The 19,558-nt window shown below is 39.1% G+C and overlaps 1 protein-coding gene across 3 annotated transcripts in view; it reads left to right on the forward strand.

Moving 5' to 3' along the window:
• The window catches only part of trpm6 (transient receptor potential cation channel, subfamily M, member 6), a 71,984-nt gene that overhangs the window by 17,034 nt on the left and 35,392 nt on the right, over nucleotides 1-19,558 (forward strand). For 2 of the 3 annotated variants that reach the window (XM_037531761.1, XM_017716696.2), the window contains exons 10-20: nucleotides 7,659-7,731; nucleotides 7,826-7,917; nucleotides 10,298-10,432; nucleotides 10,591-10,644; nucleotides 10,784-10,924; nucleotides 12,345-12,464; nucleotides 13,051-13,316; nucleotides 14,383-14,611; nucleotides 14,851-15,015; nucleotides 17,103-17,234; nucleotides 17,483-17,611. In XM_037531761.1, coding sequence (XP_037387658.1) covers nucleotides 7,659-7,731; nucleotides 7,826-7,917; nucleotides 10,298-10,432; nucleotides 10,591-10,644; nucleotides 10,784-10,924; nucleotides 12,345-12,464; nucleotides 13,051-13,316; nucleotides 14,383-14,611; nucleotides 14,851-15,015; nucleotides 17,103-17,234; nucleotides 17,483-17,611 — 1,536 coding nt within the window. The remainder of the gene's footprint in view (nucleotides 1-7,658; nucleotides 7,732-7,825; nucleotides 7,918-10,297; nucleotides 10,433-10,590; nucleotides 10,645-10,783; nucleotides 10,925-12,344; nucleotides 12,465-13,050; nucleotides 13,317-14,382; nucleotides 14,612-14,850; nucleotides 15,016-17,102; nucleotides 17,235-17,482; nucleotides 17,612-19,558) is intronic. The other variant, XM_017716697.2, reaches the window with a different exon arrangement.

The raw sequence follows: 19,558 nt of genomic DNA on the forward strand, positions 1-19,558 counted from the left end.
TGCCAGTGTTCCCATCAGAGTCAGCAGTATGATATATATGATATACGTCAGTTGCTTGCGTTCCTCTACCTCACATAAAGTGACTGATCTTCCCCTGCTCCCAGATTGAATCCCAGCCAAAACTCACAGCAAATAGATCATTTAAGCTTTTTTAAATTTGTTAATGAAGGTTTATTGTTTGTAGCATAGCTTGACGCTGCTTTCAACTTGCATTCGCCACTTGTTGCAGGGACTTACTACAATGGATTAACTGCATTTACCCAAGCAGGATAGCTAGAGGTCTAAATGCGGCAATAAGAAGCTAATAGCTACACCCTCTTACATCAACTGCACTTTACGGTGGTGCACAATGAGTGAAGCATGTCCCTGCAGTTAGTTAGCTTCCTATAGGTTATGGATGTAATGTCAATGCTACGCATTCAACTATCAGACACGAAGTGTTCATGATCTACCCATAATAAGACGAAAGCTTGGTTTTCAAACATCTCTACAAGGACCGTTAGACAGCTTATCCTCCATTTTACACTTTTGGAGACCATCAAAGAAGAGAAAGGGGGTCTTTTTTGTGTGGTTTAGGCTCAAAAAAGTAGGACTGAACCTCTGTCAGGGTTGCTTATGTTGGGAGCCGGGTTGTTTATGTTGCCTCTGAGATACTACTGTCAATCAATTTGCGTTCTGGCATGCCCACACAGTTCTGAGCAGCAGATCGGAATACTTGGAGCGTTATCTACCATTAAAATTGTATTAATTTAGGTCTATATCATGAATATAATGCTGGTAAACACTTTTTCCACATCACTTCTTTGCTATTAAAAAATGCATTTGAAACCATGTTGACAGGCTTTAAGCATTGACTGCTGTAGGGACTTACATTTGCATTTATGCCATTTAGCAGACGCTCTTATCCAGAGCGACTTACAATTTAATAATTTACGCCGGTAGGTGAAGTTAGTGTTAGGAGTCTTGCCCAAGGACTCTTATTGGTATAGTGTAGGGTGCTTACCCAGGTGGGGGATTGAACCCCAGTCTACAACGTAGACAGCAGAGGTGTTACCTGCTACATTATACCAACCACATCTTCTACAACTGTACATTAATCTGTGTTAATGCTGGAAACTGTAAATGAATTTGTGCTAATGCTGTAACTGCCAAATCAAAGACGCTAAGCAGTGCTGCTCAGACTGCAGTGTAAATGTAGCACAAATCCGATTCTGATTTACTAACCAATTCTGATTCTGTTGTTTGTTTATTCCCACTGTCTTTTTAAAGTGTCCAACAAACACAGTTGTCCTCCCCCCTTCCTTACAATCAATACACACCTTAAACATGACAGAGAAATGAGCTGTGTGAACATCTACTTTAAACATGGAGGACAGTAGACATGAAAATGGCCGTACTCTTTGTGTATTGAACATAAAAATGTAAAGTAAAAAAAAAAGGATTGTGTCTTTCTGGGCTTGATTTAGTTGAAAAAGGAGGCTCAGTTTCTTTTATGTACCTGCTGTAAAGAAAAATGCTAGCAAAGAGATGCAAACTCGGCACCAAAGCGGCAAAAAAGAGACTTGAAGCCCTCTTGACTTCTTTGTTTCTCTTTTTTGTTTTCAAAATATCATTGAAGTAAACATGATTTGGAATGGCTGTTAGTTTTATTTCATGATCCAAAGCAAAAGATGCAAAGTGTAACCATAGTAAAAGGTTTTTACAGCTCATGTGAAATTATGCTGAGGACTCGAAATTGGATGCATGTGTGATTCTACTGTCACATATTGGAAACATTGGATTTGGGCCACTCTTAGCTACAGTGTGTAGCGTAACCAGACAGCAAAGTGATATCTAAAGCCCTATTGGAGCAGGATTCATTTCAGTTGGGAAGGTGCTGTAATTTGAGTGGTTACAGATGAGATCCATGAGTTTAATCCAGTATGAATCTGCTATGGCCAGTTTTACAAGTCTGCTAAGTAATAATTCTGGCGTTAATCACCTTCTATAATTTGGTGAACTAACGCAGAGCTCCCTCCCTCCTCTAGTAGTCCTGTTCAAATCAACATTACAGTAATGTAATAACAAAACTGAGTGATAGAAAATGGGTCTCCATTTTTTTTGCAACCCTTGATTTGACTTGATTTAATTTTGGGCATTTTATTTGTCACGGTACTTAAATTTAAGAACGAGTAAAGTCAGAAAAACTATATTTGCATATAATGAAACATTCAAACTTATTTATTCGAATAGATTTTTTTAAAAACTTTTGTGACTATTTCAATATTCTGATTCATCCCTACTGCAGGCTAAATTTTGTTGGGCTTGGGTTGGATTTGGACTCAAACTTGGTGCTGTGGGTTGGGTTCATCAGGTTTGAATGGGAAGTTTTGGGGTTTTGGACCGAAATTTCAGGTGAAATGAATAGAACTCCTTTGCACTAGTGTTGACTGGTTCAAACTAATTGGAAAAGCAAGTCAAATTTAGTCAGAATAGCTATTTGTTGTGGTTGGCATAGTAGCTGCCAATGCTTAAAGTCCTTAAAAAAATCACAGACTAAAAAAAGTCCAACCTCACATCCTGTAGGATGAGCTGGCCTGAATGGACTCTGCACAAGCTTGTTTTAGTCACTGTCTGCAGTGCCTTCTACTGAAGAGCTTTGCATCTTAGCCTTGTGTTCATAGCTGCCCTGGCCAATGTTCTCTAAAAAATGGCAGTGGTGGACAGTAACTAAGTAAATAAAATTCATCACTGCAATTAATTCTGTTTTTTTTGTGTATCTTTACATTTTGGGCAACTTTTTACTTTCACTCAACTACATTTCAAAGTCAAATATCTTACTTTTTACTCCACTACATTGTGAAATCTGTTGTTCCTTTTGGCTTTTGTGTGTATAAAAATGTAACATCTCAAAATGAAAGAAGCGCAAAGCCAGAGCACCAATCAGGGCACAGCGTCACTTTGTTTTGAGCTTGTTTTGACCTGTTGGTCATACCAACCCAGTGCAGCACACAGTTCAACGTCAGCACAGCAGGGTAAAATTTTGGGAGAGTCTGTTTAACATAAATGATGAACTAACCTAACTTTGTGTAAATAGAGCACAATATAGAAATATGTCCACATATGCAGTCGTGACTGACGCTGCTTTTTTTGAATTTATACAAACACCATTTCATTTTATAGTAAATTAGTTTGGGCTGGTTTATGTTTATGAACAGAGGCCTACAGATCAACATAGTAAAGGAGCTCATCTGTGATCCTGAGTTTTAAGCCAGTTTTTATTAAACTTAAACTTGAAACTAAGTAAATCTTAAACTGAAACTGTAAAAAGTGGAAACTGTTTGCTTTCAGTGTTTTGTACCAAGAGAGACACTTGAGTATTTTCACCTAAAAAGAGATCATGAAGTGAGACTTGTTACAAAAAATAGTAATGGGACATTAGTCATAATTAGTCTTTTAGTGCTTTTACTTTTGATACTTAAGTACATTTGAAGCTAAATATTTTTGTACTTTTACTCAAGTGGTCTACTTTTACTGGAGTAATATTTTACCTTGGGTATCTCTCCTTTTAACTCAAGTACATGATTCATGTACTTCGTCCACCTCTGAAAAATGCAAATGAACCTGTTTGGAAACACTGTCTGCAGTAGCAGTTCCAAATTTCATATTCAGGAGGCATCTTATGATCTTTGCTCCTCCAGAATAATAGATCTAGAGCCATAATAGTGTACTAGAAGTTGTATTAAAGAATTGAGTAGTACATCCAGCTTCATGCTCAGATGCACATAAGAGGCAGTGCCAGTGTTTGTTCATTAGAGCAGATTAGAGTCATCTTGTAATGAAGACGTCTGCTAATCTGCTGAAATCAGGAGCTGAGGGAGAGGCCAAGTGTTTCTCTAGAGATACTGGTTCTTTTCTAACCTTTATCATAGCAGGTTAGTTCCTCTGAAGCTAGAAGATGAAGAACAACAACAGTTTAAATGTCACCTTCCACCCTGAGCTGAGTTGATTACCTTTAGCATACTAAAGAAACGATACTTTTTTCTCTCTTTCTTGCCTTGCATTTCTCTCTCTGTTTGCTAACAAACAGCAATTGTTTGGAGTATGTGTGTCAGGACTCTCACTAGGTTGGTGTCATGAACTTACTGTTCTTTACACGAATGCATACAGTAAACAGTACTGTGCAAGAAGATTATATATGATAATCCACTTGAACAAGGAAGGAGAAAGTCAAAGGTTAATGAGTGAATTCCAAAAATAGAGTTAAAGAGAAAATAGGACTCCTAACAACCACCTGGAAGACCTGGTAGACATCAAAACTGTCCCTGTCAGATAAACAGCACTTAAACGTTCATCTTTGAAAGAGACGAGAAACTCAAGCTCCACTCTTCAGATCTGAAACTGTCCACAGTTTCTACCTTTCTTTGAAAGGACATGTCACTGTCAAGAAGCCCTCGCTGAAAAAAAGGAAGCAGACAAAAAAAGAAAAACATAGTCCAACACTGTCCACCCCAATTTCTAGACCAGGGGTCGGCAACCAAAATGTTATGAAGAGCCATTTTGTCCTTTTGAATGAAAATCAAGCCACCTTGAGAGCCACAACATTTTATGTCCATTTTATCATCATGGCTGTGTGTCTCAGTATGTGCTAATGTACTAGTATAGGGTAAGAAAAAATAATAATGTAAGCAAAAATGCAGACTTACTTTGCTTTGCTTTAAACTTTATCTCAACATTAGCTGTTTTTCTTGCATCTCCAGCAGGAAACTTTTCTTCAAAAGTAGAAAAGCTTCTTGTAAAATGTCTCTCAACATTCAAATTTTACAAGCCTGAATTTTCCAGTTCCACCTTAAATCTTGCCAGAGAAGCCAGAATATAACTGCTGCACCATTTAAGGAGGAACAGGACAATTTGAATAAGAAACTGACTTCAGCTTCATGACTTTTTAATGTTTTGACAGTTTCTTGTTGCAGATTAAGCGTATCAGGAAACCAGCTGAGGTGATTATAAATATAAGTCCATTTGTCTCCAAATTATTGATGTTCGTCCTAAATTTTTCTCTTTGTTGTTTCTTTCGCTACTAGCTAGGTGAGATTGTTGTCTGTGTTGCTATGAGACCAGCAGTCTTCATGCCAAATTCAGAGTTAAAGGCTGGTAAATTAGCAGATACAGGCTACAATCATTCCAGTGTGTCACGCGTCTGGTGAACTCTCTGAGGGGAACTTCTTTTCCCAGACTTCTCTGGGAGATCATGTGACAGCACAACTTCCCCCTGACTCGGAGTCCAAGAGGGAATCCATTGCCCACAATACAATGGGGAATCATATGACATCTGACGTGCTCTCACACACCTATCAGAGATCAGTCTCCAGAGTACTAAGTGGTTTCACCTGTTTCATTATCATTAGATGAGAACATTTTAGTATATAAGCCCGGGCTTTAGTTAGCTTCAGTACAAGGTATTGCTTTCTAGTGAACTACTGAGCGTGTATCCTGATTACATTTTCATCATTTATGACCGTTGCCTTGTTTCCCTGACTCTGCCTTTTGCTTGACCCTTTTGTACTGTTGCCCGTGATATCGGTTTTGTGTTTTTGAACCTTTTTGCCTGCTTTTTTGACCACGTCTTTTGCCTTGCTCTTTGGTATTGTTTGCCTGGTGTTCACCTTCTATGTTTTTTGGTATTGACCCACGCCTGTTCTTTGACCACGTTTGTACCTTGTGATAATAAATGTCTAGATTCTGCTGACTTGTTACACAGCAAGTCCCTTTATTATTAAAACTGTGTTAGAACCATCAGCATATCTTATTTTACAGCAAATGCAGATTATTTTATTTTTACATAAAAAAACCTGATTCTGCTGTGGAGGCGCAACAGGGCAATAAAGAGAGCTGCATGCTTCCGACCCCTGGCCTAGACCTGAACATTGATATGTTTTTTGTGATACCGTGGATTGTGAGTACCAGGAGCCAAATTCTAAGACTGAACTTTGGAAGTGTGGACAAATGTCGCTGTAGATTTCTTTGAGAAACGAAAAGTGAGTCTCCTGAACAGAATGGATGCTGTAATAAAAGTAAAGAGTGGACACAGTAAATACTGAAAGAAATACATTTAGTTGTTGATGCTGCTGTGTAATGTTTCTTAAATTACTTTTATTGCTTTTTGGTTTTTTTTTTCTTGAAACTGAAAAATGAATAACATCATAGTTGTTTTAACTTGAAAAATGAATGAATAATGGGAGGTCTAGAGGGAGTAACACTTGAAATACCACCTCATAATCATTGTAGATCTTAGTGGATCTTAACCCTAGGAAGTCTTTTGTTTCTGCAAAACAACACTACGCAGAATGGAAACTCATCAAATTCAAATGATAATAAAGCATCTCTTCTACTTATAAACACACATACAGTCTATACTGAAAGATCAGAATCTGCACTTTTACCAACATTTCCCTGCTTGTTCAAAGAACTATGGATGAGGGCATTAAACTGTGCAGTGCTGTGGCAAAGAACATCATCCTTTGGTTATCTTTCCATCCTCCATGAATTCATCACTTCTCCTCAGTCCCTCTGTTTCTCCTCCATTAGCTTCATCTTCTTCCTGTCTCTTTGTTGGTAAATAGCAACTTCGCTGTTGTTGCTGCTTTGGAGCTGTGTCAGCTGTGAGCTCAGTGCTCTGTCAGGGCTTTTATATCTGATTTCCTGTAAATACATTACAAGAGTGAAGATACAAAGCCTATTTATCTACACTGATTACATTAGAGTCAGGCCAAATACCCTCTGGCTGTAGAAAACAGCTAAACCAATGTTTGCAAACAACGTATAGATTGACCTTTGAATGAGCAGGTGAAAAGGTCTCTGTTTATAGTACACAACGCTCTACCCTTGTAATCACACAATGTACAGACCAGAGTATTCTTACATGGACAGTATGCATACATGTAAGCTCTAAATGATAGTAAACATAAATGTAGTGTACTATATAAAAGTCAGAGACTATCCTTCATTTATCTCCAGTCAAAAACAGTTTTCCATTTTTTAGGAGGATCAGATAAGATCAGATATATGATAGTCCATTTGCCCAAAGTCAAAGGTCGGAGTCAGGTTTCTGAAACTGGGGATAAAAAAAATAAATGTGGCTCCTAACAACCACCTGCAAGACCAGGTAGACCACCAAAACAGTCTCCATCAGATAAACAGTACTTAAAGCTTGCAAATCGAAAAACGAAGCAGCTTGTATTCTCAGAACAATGGACTGACCTCCCCAGAGTCCAGACCTCAACATCATTGAATGTGTCTGGGATTATCTTTGAATGTGTCTGGGACAAAACGCAAAAGTTCAACCAAGACTGAATTTTGCTTTACCCGACACTGAAAACTCAAGGGTGCTCAATCCTGGTCGTAGACATCTACTACCCTGCAGAGTTGAGCTCCCAAATCCAGCACGCCTGATTCAGGCAGCATAGGCCTTCAGAAGCATCTGAATATCAGAGTGAGGTGAACTCTCAAGGGTGGTAGATCTCCAGAGCCAAATAATGAAATGAATGGAAGGGTGGACTCTGACATTTTGATTTTGTTTCACCATGACTAAACATTTCTGTTTGTGGAGCATCCTTAACCTGTTTGCCAAATTTGCATTAAAGTCATTTTTAATTCACCTGCATTGGTTTTCATTTCAGATCACCATTTTTGACTCGGAATCTGAGGACCATCTGGAAGCAGATGTGGCCATTTTGAAAGCTTCACTAAAAGGTACAGTACAGTACACTGCAGTACAGGACAGTATAGTAAATAGTGTTCTTATCATTGTTGCCAGCTGGTCTAACTTCAAAATGTTTGCTGTCAGGCACACTGACAGAGCAGTTAAATGTTACCCTGGCCTGGGACAGGGCTGACATCGCTCAGCAACACATACTGGTCTATGGACAACACTGGAAGGTACAGTATGAACATGGTACTACACCAGAGATTGAACATTCATTACAGCAGCCCATCTTCAGAACTAAGGAACATGTAAACAGGCAACTATTGCCTATTGACAAGTTTACTAAATAGGTCTATAAAAAGGAGAGACTGATTGCAATTTTTGTTTGTGAACAAATCTGAAATAGTGTTGGTTCATGCTAGAAATCTGGAGAACAGCATCTGTACTGCAGCCTTAACTCAAGGAACGATCTACTGTGCTATTTGTAAGGTTTTTGTCCAATAACTTTGGTCACCCAAAGTAGGGAGCGGTCAGTAAAAAGGCCTGTTATTCCTATGTATTTGTTACAATGTAGATGTACATATTCTTAAAGCCGACATTCAGCACTTGAACTTCATTGTTATTGTTTTGTTTCAAATGCAGTTTGCTGGAGGACAGTCCATGGTGTCAGCATCCGATTACTTTTTCCTTCTGCAATTACTTACTTTTAGTTTTAAGAGTGATGAGGTCCAAGCAAGCTGAACTATTTTGATATAATACATACCAAAGATAGTTCAGAGTAGTGCATTCCTAATTGCTCTAATTATGACTATGTGGATATGCAAAGTTCACATCTTCCCTTTGGAAACACAGGCTGTCTCAATATATCTGTCACGATTGGCCCCTCCCAGTCCTGTCCATGTGCGTTTGTTTTGGTGCAGCCCCCTTGTTTGTTGACTCCATCCCAGATTGTTTTCACCTGTCCCTCGTTATCCTTGTTTTATAAGCCCTGTGTCTTTTTATAAGTCCTTGTCTTGTGCTGATCTTTGTATTGGTCTTTGCAGTTGTTATCTGCTGTGTTGGTGATTCTGGTTTATCTTATGTCTGTTTATCGTTCTATCCGTATTGGCTATATGACCCTGGACCGTTTTGACTATGACCCTGGATTTGCCCACAATAAAAGTCGCTTATCTCCGCATATGCGTCCGCCTCCTCGCTCCCCGTTACAATATCGCTGCTGTTGGAACACAACCTTGTATCTCCATTTTTGTAGTTTTTTTAGTTTTTGACATAATTTAAAAATGTCTGTTACTCTTTACATTGTGTGTCAATTTGATGATGAATGGACCGAAAGGAATAGCCCAAAATGACTTGGAAATAATTCTGGTATCATTGACTTACATTAAAAGTAAAGTATGTTTTTTCCTTCTCCTGTAAAGTTACCATTTTGGAGATACAAGGTTTTGTTCTGACAGCAAAAAAATAGATTTAAAATGGATAAAATAAGATTTTCTACATAAGGTAGACCAATCAGAGGGAACCGAACCTCCATGTTTTGTAACCTCACAACCACAACTTACTGGCAGTCAGGCACACTACATTAAGAGGTCAAGCTTCAAGCTAGTAATTTTTAATATTCTGGTCTTTTCAACAACAAAAGGCCTGAACCTCACTTTATAGAATATAATCGCAATTAAATCGCAAATGCAATATTAGTCAGAAAAATAGCAATTAGATCATTTAGCCAAATCATTCAGCCCTATCATGGACAAATAGGCTAATAAGGGTATTGCAATGTTGCTTAAGAGAGCTATGAACATGTCTGCGCTAACTTAGCTTACTTGTTTGGAGCTTTTGGATCGTGCAGTAAGATATTAAGCTGTAAACTAAACTGTAAAGAAACTGTAAATAAAAATATGGTATACAACTGTAGTTGCACGCAGTAGCTTAGCATGTTACAGCTTCACATACTACAGTGTAGCTCCAGCTCACTGAAGCTCCACTAATGCAAATTTAGGGAATAAAGTCCTACATCTAAGCGGGTAAACCTGTGTTTTTGTGTGTGGAGATTATTTAAGATACTGTTGCTCTACTAAACTGTCCCCATTAGTGCCAGGGGCTAACATTAGCTTTGAAAGCTAGAACAGTATCATAGAGCAGGAATGATTTACTGAGAAAAATAAAAAAAAACTGATGAAGTGAAGTCAAGTGGCTGGTGTTGGAGTGAAGATTTTAGCCTGCTAAGCTAGTGCTAGTATGATCAGCTCTCGTTGCCACTGTTGTTATTCAGTATATGGTTTAACAAATGAATTGACTGATTCAAGTAGTGTTACAGCGGGAACTTATTGTTGTTCCCATCCACTCGATCTGTTTAAACATGCCAGGGCTGTATTCCTCATTCACCAAATTGTGGTAGTGGTTTGGAATTGGGCCATGGTTTGGAAATGGCAAGGAGTTTATAGGCAAAGGGTTTATTTGCATAATCATGTATATTCATAGATTTAATGATTAGTTTTCTTAGTCGTTTCTCAGACAAAGCAATACATGAAATATCTGACCTTTTTTTTTTTTTTTTAGCATAGATTATCTTGTATTGTTTAAAATAGCCTAATGAAGTGACATGGTGTGTTGAAGGTGGGAGCCCTGGAGCAGGCCATGCTCAATGCCCTGAAGATGGACCGCGTCAGCTTTGTGAAGCTGCTCATTGAAAACGGCGTGACCCTGAAACATTTCCTCACCGTGTCGCATCTGGAGGAGCTCTATAACACAGTAACATGTCATATGCCATAATTCAGTTCAATTCCATGTAACATTATCTTGCATGGAGACTTTTTACTAAAAACTACTAAAACTATGTGAGGCACTTTATTCAAACTGGTCCATTGTAGATGTTCTGTTGATGAAATCACTTTTTTCCCCCCTCACAGCAGCAAGGTTCCTCAGATTATTTCTTGCATCACATCGTTGAGGATGCCAAAAAGGTATAATAGTAGAATAACACCTTGCCTAAAACTAACATTTACTGTATTTTGGATATAATTTTCACGTTATCTCCAAAAAAAAGTTGAAAAGTCGCTTCATTAGACTGAATTTTGTCTTTCTGCCTTTGTCTGTCTCCAGTGTCGTGTTCCTGTGGGATACAAAATCTCTCTGATCGATGTTGGCATGGTGATTGAGCACTTGATCGGGGGAGCTTATCGAAGCACATACAGACGGAAGAGCTTCAGAACAGTGTACAACCGAATTAATAATGCACTGAAGGTCTGTCTATATTGGGTCTCTGATCCAGGATAGATTTTAAATCAGATAGTCTTAGGAAGGATTTACTGTGGACTTACATGTGGTGTTATCTGATTGATTTCCATTGCTTTCATTGCTTACCTGTGAGCAGAAGGGCTTATTCAGATCCATCTCACAGCTTCATAGGCTTCCACAGGGCATCTGCTTTCAGATTCAGAATTGCTTTAGCGGACAGTGTACCGGTTCATCGGGTATACTGGTTGAAAAATTTTCTCAGGTAATTTCTTTGGTCATGTCCATGACACAGTATTCAGTATGCCACAAATTTAAGCACAGATTACATGACATACAAACTTTAAAGCTAACAGTCTACTTTGTTTTCGGGGCGCCAACATAAAGAAAAGGCTGGCCTTTTGGCGTTAGCCTGAGCCTCACATGGACACCAGAGCATTTCAGTTTTCTGTCATGCAGCCTGAGAAGCCTTCTAACTTTGTCTGCTGCCTCAGACGAGGCTGTGGTCATCATGGCATTGTGCATGAAACAAGCCATATTTTCCAAATTTCAGCAGTGTTTGACGGTCACAGTATATATTCAATGTTCCACTTCCTCCTTAAAGAAGTGCAGCAGCTATGTTTAAGTGCCTGTACAGGTACCAGAATGTACAACCCCATTTCCAAAAAAGTTGGGACGCTGTGCAGAATGTAAATAAAAATAAAATGCAATGATATGCAAATCATGTAAACCACATTTTTAAAAGAAAATACAACAAAGACAACATATCAAACTATTGTTTTTGAAAAATGTATGCCCATTTTGAATTTGATGCCAACAGCATGTTCCAAAAAAGTTGGGACAGAGGCATGTTTACCACTGTGCTGCATCACTTCTTCTTTTAGCAACACTCTGTAAGTGTTTGGGAACTGATGAGACTGAAAGTTCAGTTGTGTTGCATCACTTGTTTAAGATGCTTTTTGAACGTTTCTCTTAAATTGTTTTAAATTGCCCCCACGTCCCAACTTGTGTAGCAGGCATCAATTAAAGAAGCAAACTTCAGACACCATACATGTCTTGGCTGATTGACAACATTTGGGGGAAAATGTGTGAACTTAATTTTTCACTGTTTTTAAGGCTCCTTAATATTGATATGTTGAAATACTCAGTTACTCAGTTTGCCTGTGATCTGTGTATAAATGTGTTGCATAAATGAATTGTCTTATTTATTTATCAATTTCAGAATGACCATATATTTACAAAAAAAAAACTATGATGAGTACTACACATCATCATTTGGAAACAATATATAGCTGGCTAATATAGGCAGAACACCTGTCAAATTTTCCTAAAGTATCTCCTTGATCATTCATGTTGTCCAACTCATAATTTGTATTGTATCATAAAAAACAACCGGGCTGTATTACTGAACTCTAATGGTTTTGGTTAGGAAGGCCGTCCGGAGAGATCAGACTCCTTGACCAGGTCCCAAACGACTGCTGTTGACCCTGCAGAGACCACTCCACCACGCTCCCAATTCTTCCGGACTGCAGAGCCTTACAGACGCAAGGTCCTTCTTTACATCTTCCCATTCCTCTCTGAGTCACAGTCTTGTCTATAGTCTTATGATTTCATTTGAACACTGAAACGTGTCTTTGAATTACCTATATCATTTTCTTCATATTTTCTCACATTTGTTTACGTTGGTCATTTACACAGGTTTTGTAGTCAGTCCCCCATGTTTGGTGGCTGCTACTGCTGTTTATAACTATATATAAAACATTTTCCATTTGTATAGAAAACAGTATGTCATACAGTGTCAGAAACCACAAAAGAAAGTAAATTTGAGATTATTTATCAACATGAATGTGGTGATTTAGACATGCATTTGGCACAATTAACTGTTAAGGTACAGGCTTCCCTTTCTTGATAGCTACATTGGTCGGCAGAAAATTAAAGAAGCAAACTTCAGACACCATACATGTCTTGGCTGATTGACAACATTTGGGAAAAAATGTGTGAACTTTTCACTGTTTTCAAGGCTCCTTAACATTGATATGTTGAAATACTCAGCTACTCAGTTTGCCTGTGGTCTATGTATGACTGAATCATGCTTAAATGAATTGTCTTATTTATTTATTGCCTTTATTATCCAGGAGAGACCACCTGTGCCACATGACCCAGAGCTAGAAGCAACAGCGGAGCTGGGCGATTCCTCTCTGTTCATATACAGCGTCAATGACCTGTTTGTCTGGGCGGTGCTGAAGCGGCGTCAGCAGATGGCTCTCTTCTTGTGGCATCATGGCGAGCAGGCCATGGCCAGGGCTGTCGTGGCCTGCAGGCTCTACCGTGCCATGTCCATTGAAGCCAAGGAGAGTGATATGGGTGACAGCACTGCTGAGGAGCTGAAGAAATATTCACTGTGAGTCTGCTTCTGTTTTTTTGTTGAAATCACAACTTTTTGGTTGTGATTTATGATCATCTTATCACACAGTGCAAAGACTGTATACATACTTAAGGTTAGCTTCTGATGACCCATCTGTGTAGATGATGTTTGTGCAGCAACACTGCACAGTGAACCAGGGCACTGCTAATCCTGTGCCAGCCAAATCTTCCTGTTGGTCCTTGACAGTGAAGTGGGGGTTTGGCCAGACTATGTGCAGTTTTTCAGAGATTTTTCTTGATCACTCAAATCTAGTCTTGACTTGATCTGGTCTTGGTCTCTGTAGCTTCCATTATATAGTTTTCTTATGCTTTATAAGAGTGAGTTATTTTTCATTTCTCAGTCAGCTACTTAGATGAGCTGTTGAGTTTATGCACAAACCTTGAGAACTTTGGAGCGTCACATAAAATATTAACATCTGGAAGTCTACACCTGACTCAGATTTAAGTAAGTCAAAAATACCACGAGACACTAAGAAATGGCACTCATGAATTCATTGAAGAGGTATCCAAACTTATGTTCCTCCCACATTTTATATGATACAAAGTGATTACCAGCTCTCCTCCTACAGATATACTTCAATTTTAACCTGGATCTAACATGCTGAACGCCCCCCTGTACCTAAGGCTAATGCATCTGGTCCAAGCAATCAGGAACTTCTGAAGAAGTTAATGAGCTGGAGCAGGTTGAGGCAGATTGCAGCTGGAACTAGAATCCGCAAGAAGGCAGATCACCAGAGTTGGTGATCACTGATATATAGATTGTAGCTACTTGCACATCTTAATCATACAGCTTGTGGATTCTTGTGAAGGCTCTCTGGGGAAACTGGAGCTTTCCACATTGCTGTTGGTTTTGTTTTTTTGCTACTTGTTGACTTAGGTTTCCATAGGTTCTCCACAAATACTGCCCAGCAAGTTTTGACCTATAATCATTTTGTCATTTACAATTTAAGAAAGTTTTGTGAATTTTGTGAAGTGAATCTATATTGACTTTATCATTCTTTATCTGTTAAACCGTCACATCTTCTGTTTTTTGATCTTCTAAGAGAGTTTGGTCAGCTAGCCGTGGATCTTCTGGACAAAGCCTTCAAGGAGAATGAGCGGATGGCCATGAAGCTGCTGACTTCAGAGATGACAGACTGGAGTGACTTCACCTGTCTCCAGATGGCAGTGGCCTCAGGTCTCAGGCCCTTCTTGGCCCATTCCTGCACCCAGATGCTCCTCAATGACCTGTGGATGGGCCGCCTAAACATGAGGAAGAACACCTGGTTCAAGGTATGTTGAATGTACGTGTGTTTGTCAAGAGGTCAAGGGCTAATTTTATGTGTTTTTCATGATCTTAAAGATGTCTTGATCTAAATGTCTATGCCTAATATATATTATTGTTTATAAATATTTTGGCATCTCACTGTATTTTGGGGTACTTTCAAATATTTAATATGTAATTTTACTCTATCTGTAAAAAAAAAAAGTTCTGGTTGTATCTTTAACTGGTTGACATCCTTCTCTTGCAGACTAGTCAGATCATTGTGAGCATCCTGCTACCTGCGACCATCCAGTTTTTAGAGTTTAAGAGCCAGGCTGAGATGTCCCATGTGCCTCAGACACAGGAGGCCCTGCAGTTTGGGAGGGACACAGAGAGCCCAGGGGCTGCAGAAAGTGGAAGTGCAGCACAAGCAGTAAGAAAACTTCCTTACAGTTGTTCAGTATCAGCTGTTTCCAGAACTTTGTAACTTTAGGCCAGATCACCTCAGAAAGTCATGACTTTTCAATATTTCTTTCCCATAATTACCTTTGTGACATTTTGTTTCATTATATTGTGAATTTTTACAAACTATGAAGGCTAAAAGCTTAACAGCTGCATTCAGTTTTTAAAAAATGTATATAAAGTACGTTCCCATGCAAGAAAATGGTTGGTTCTGAACCATCTCTATAGAGAATATCTGGCCTCACATTAAACACAAACCAGCTTGGCATTGATTTTCAGCTGTTTGAGGCCATCAATCCTGAGTGAAATAAAATAGAATCTTTATGTAAAAGGCTCCAAGTTTACTCACAAGACATTTAAGGAAATCAAAGGGAAAACCTCTCCCATACTAATTTGCTTTATCTATTTGATTCATTCTAGCTAATTTACTGACTAATGATTTGTTGTTAAGACCATTGGAAAATGGGCTTGAATCATTTTTGGCACAGGAGGTTGCAAAGGGAGATGTGAAATAACTAAAGAAAAGGGTTGTAGAGCTTCAAGGCCTTATCTAACTTAACAAAATTTAATCTAACTTAAATTTTCTTCTCCATCTTGTGTTTCCTGCAATGACATCTCACGCCCCACCGCTAACCCATTTCCTGAGAGTCCTATCCTCTTAGTTTTTTCACTGGTCGTCAAGGAAGTGGATGGTCAGCTTGCTAAAAGCAGAACTCCAGCCTCCAAGCTCTTAGAGTTCACTTCACTGCTGTAGTTGGTTATATGATATCCACCTGCTGAAGATATGATTTAATCTTACAAACTAATTGTTAGAGTTGAGCTTCTGGTGATTCTTCTACAGAATTTTAATGCAGCCCTATTTAGATCCACCTGATTCTCCCATTCATATGTTCCCTCAAAGTTTGTGTTCCTCAGTTTTATGTTGGTTGTTCAACAAATTCTGGCTTGTATAAGCTCACCAAAAGCTCGCAAAAAATTAACCACCTGTGACCAAAATGTACCTAATTGTGAGTAATAGCTCCATAAGCATGAATAACAGCTGGTTGTGAAGGACCTGCAATGACTTCTAGAAGCAATTCTTGCCTGGAAGCGAAACGATTTTCATTCACAAGCTGTGAAAAATGTCAGCGGTCCCTCTTGGTCAGTTTCGTCTTTCAGCCACAATTCTGACAAGAATTTCCAGTAGACTGGGATTTTCTCCACTGCTGATAGACCTGCATGATCGTATGCTTTGATACACCTGTAAATTCAGCTGTTTCCTTCACACAGTGGCCTTTGGCACACCCAAATGCAATCACTCATTTTTTTGCCATTCATTAACATCTGCTTTGCGACCCATTTTCCACACATTGAACAAGACATTCACTGCGCTGTACCACCTTTTCTCAATCTGTGAAACCCATCGCAGGTGTTTATAGCCTGATCATTCTTGTGCAATGCCATCTGCAAGAACCTGAAACCACTACCACCTTAAACACGCAAGGTGATGAATTTTTTGTCCAGGGTTAGACCATTTTAGGATAGGTAGCCCTTGAAAGGAACTGTAAATGCAACGATGGCTACAGCTCTTGGCAAGCGAAAATGATCACCACCACCACCCACTCCCAGCAGGAAGCTATGTTTGGCAGCAAAGAAAAGAAGTGATATAAATAGAAGCAAAACAAGAGTAAACATTGGCATTGCTGTCCACCACTGGAGACAGCTTTTGTTGTGTAAAGAGGGGGAGGAGTGAAGAGGAAGGAGGAGGGGCTGTGCATTTCCTTTTGTCTTGTGATAGGGGACACAGCGACTTTCTTGTGATATGTTGCCCCCTATTTGTTTGAAGTGTGGAGTATAAATTTATCAGGTTCATATTGCTTCTTTGTGAGAGCAAATATTCTGTATAGGGTTTAAATCTGGACTAAACCTTTTTTTTACATAAGTAAAAATCTTTAGTATTTTGGGCTTGACCTGTCTTTTCCACAGGGGTGTATATTTGGCCCAAGGTGTAGGTGTTCTGTTTTTATATCAAGAAATCATTTAATTTATGATATGCAGTAACTCTGCTTCTTTCTGAAGGATCAGTGCGATGCAGACACAGGGAGGACTGGCACAAGCCGCAGGATAAACCTTACTGCACGGTGGCTACCATGGGCCAGGAAGGTCTACGACTTCTACAATGCACCTGTGGTCAAATTCTGGTTCCACACTGTGAGTCTCTGAATGTCTTCCACTCAACTGAGAGCTCAGAGAGCTTTATTAGCATGTTATTTCCTCAAACTGTGTCATTCTTGTAAGAATCTGCCAGATACAGCAGGATTATGACCGTCTAACAATACACTCAGTTTCTCTCTTTCTCTTCTTTGAGCCTAACCAAGCTTTCGTCTCCATGTACTTGTATCTTTGTATGTTTGTGTCTCTCTGTGATGGCATGTGTGCGTTTTTCCTGGTGTGCGTAGATGACCTACCTGCCGTTTCTCATGCTCTACACCTACACAGTCTTGGTGAGGATGGAGAAGAACCCCAGTTTTCCAGAGTGGTTCATCATTACATACATCTCATCTACAGCTGTAGAGAAAGTTCGAGAGGTGAGCCTGAAAACAGAAATTTAGACTCTACATTTTATCACTGGAATCACTGGATACATCAACAGCCATCAGCCAGTGCTTATATCCTTTAACAGGGCTTGGAAATTGACAGCACTTTTTCATAATGAGATCGTTCAGCCAAAATACCAGGGTTTGTTCTCCGTTTACATAGTAGACACCTTTTGAGGGCTTAAAGAGGGTGCTGTCTTATTGTAATGTTTTATATATAAAGGCATATCATGCTTGAAAGTGAATCAGACAAGAAAGGATGTATCTTAACATGTTAAATAGTTATCTAATGATAGCGTTAGTCTTCTTGACAGTGTGAGTAATGATCTGGATATGCTAACGTCACCTCATATTTCCCACCACTAGCATGTTTTACTCGGTTACTTAACTCAGTTAGTGGCATTGTCTTATTTAACCCCTTGGAACTCCAGGATTATTACATACTAAGGCTTATTATTCAGTTACTGCATGGACCACAATGCAGACTGGCTTCTTAGAAGTTCTTCTTAGAAGCGATAGTAAAATTAACTCAGTCACTGGCATATTTACCTCACTTACTAGCATATGTGACTCAGTTAGTGGCATTTTTCATTCAGCCATTGCCATATTTACTCAGTCACTGAGGAAAGTAGCTTCTGCTGCTCAGCTAATATTAATAGCATAGTATCATCATAACTCACCTGATACCTTTTAGCTGTAAAACTGCGAGTTTAAAAATTCAGTAAACCGTGCTAAAAATTAAAATTCCAGTAAATCCATATGAGTAGAGTATGAAGTGAGCTTGACTTTGATATTTATCTGCATTCTCATTGTGACTTTGTATGTATGCCACTATCTGGTTCTGCATAACATCATTTCTAAACAGGAATTCCTAAAACAGGAACCGAAGGCTGGCTAGAAAAAGCATTTGCAAACTATGATATCTGCTAAAGGGAAAAATGACACTAATGTGGTGGTGGTGTTTTAGTGTGTGTTGCGCTGGTATGAGTGGATCAGACGCAGCAGTGCTGCTGCAGTTTTAAACACTGTGTCCACTCAAATAGCCTTGTTGGTCCACCTTGTAGATGTAGGGTCAGAGACAATACGCTGCCCACAGGACGCTGTTGGCTCGATATTTTTGGTTCTCTGTCCAGCAGTGGCACAGAGGTGTTTAAATACTCCTGCAGCGCCGCTGTGTCTCATGCACTAAGACCAGCGCAACACACACTGACACACCACCACCATGTCAATGTCACTGCAGTGCTACGATTGATCCACCACCCAGATAATGCCAGATAATGATGTTATCTCTGCTGCATTCCTTTAAAATTTCAGTGGTTGCGTTTACTTCGTTTCACTGTACACCCAGACACCTGCACAGCTGAGTGGGATTGTGTTAATACAACATACAGCCTCCCTTTACTGGCCTCCGCAGTTAAAACATAAACTCTGTCTTTGTAGAGTCACTTTATCTTTGTTTTGCTGGAATCAAAGGTCTTCAGTTCTGTTTTATCTTCTCACGTCTTCACTTTTAAAATGCTTTTGTACAGTTTATACATCTGTGCAGGCACGTTGCTAATCATTGACAGAATGCAATAGCTTTTAACACTTTCAGTAAGCCAAAGGTACACAGGTCATTTGAACAGTATAGTGTAATTACAGGCGGTTCTGGCATGTATGGTCATATTTAATGAATTAGTCTAGAGTTATTGTTGCCATTTGCTATACTGCTAAAATGTAATTACATGATATGATTGATTTACATAGTTAGTTATGTAATTAATTACATTATCATGCCTCTTGTCAACAGGTTCAATGTCAAATAATGACAAAAACATGGTAAAAGTGTAAGGCATCTTTGAAACATGAGACTTTAAGACAAGACTCTTCTACAGTCATATGCAACAGTTTGAACACCCCAAGTCTAATAAATGAGTGGAACATATTGCAGAAGAAATA

This window comes from Pygocentrus nattereri, chromosome 20 (assembly GCF_015220715.1).
Source record: "Pygocentrus nattereri isolate fPygNat1 chromosome 20, fPygNat1.pri, whole genome shotgun sequence".
Taxonomy (NCBI): Eukaryota; Metazoa; Chordata; class Actinopteri; order Characiformes; family Serrasalmidae; genus Pygocentrus; species Pygocentrus nattereri.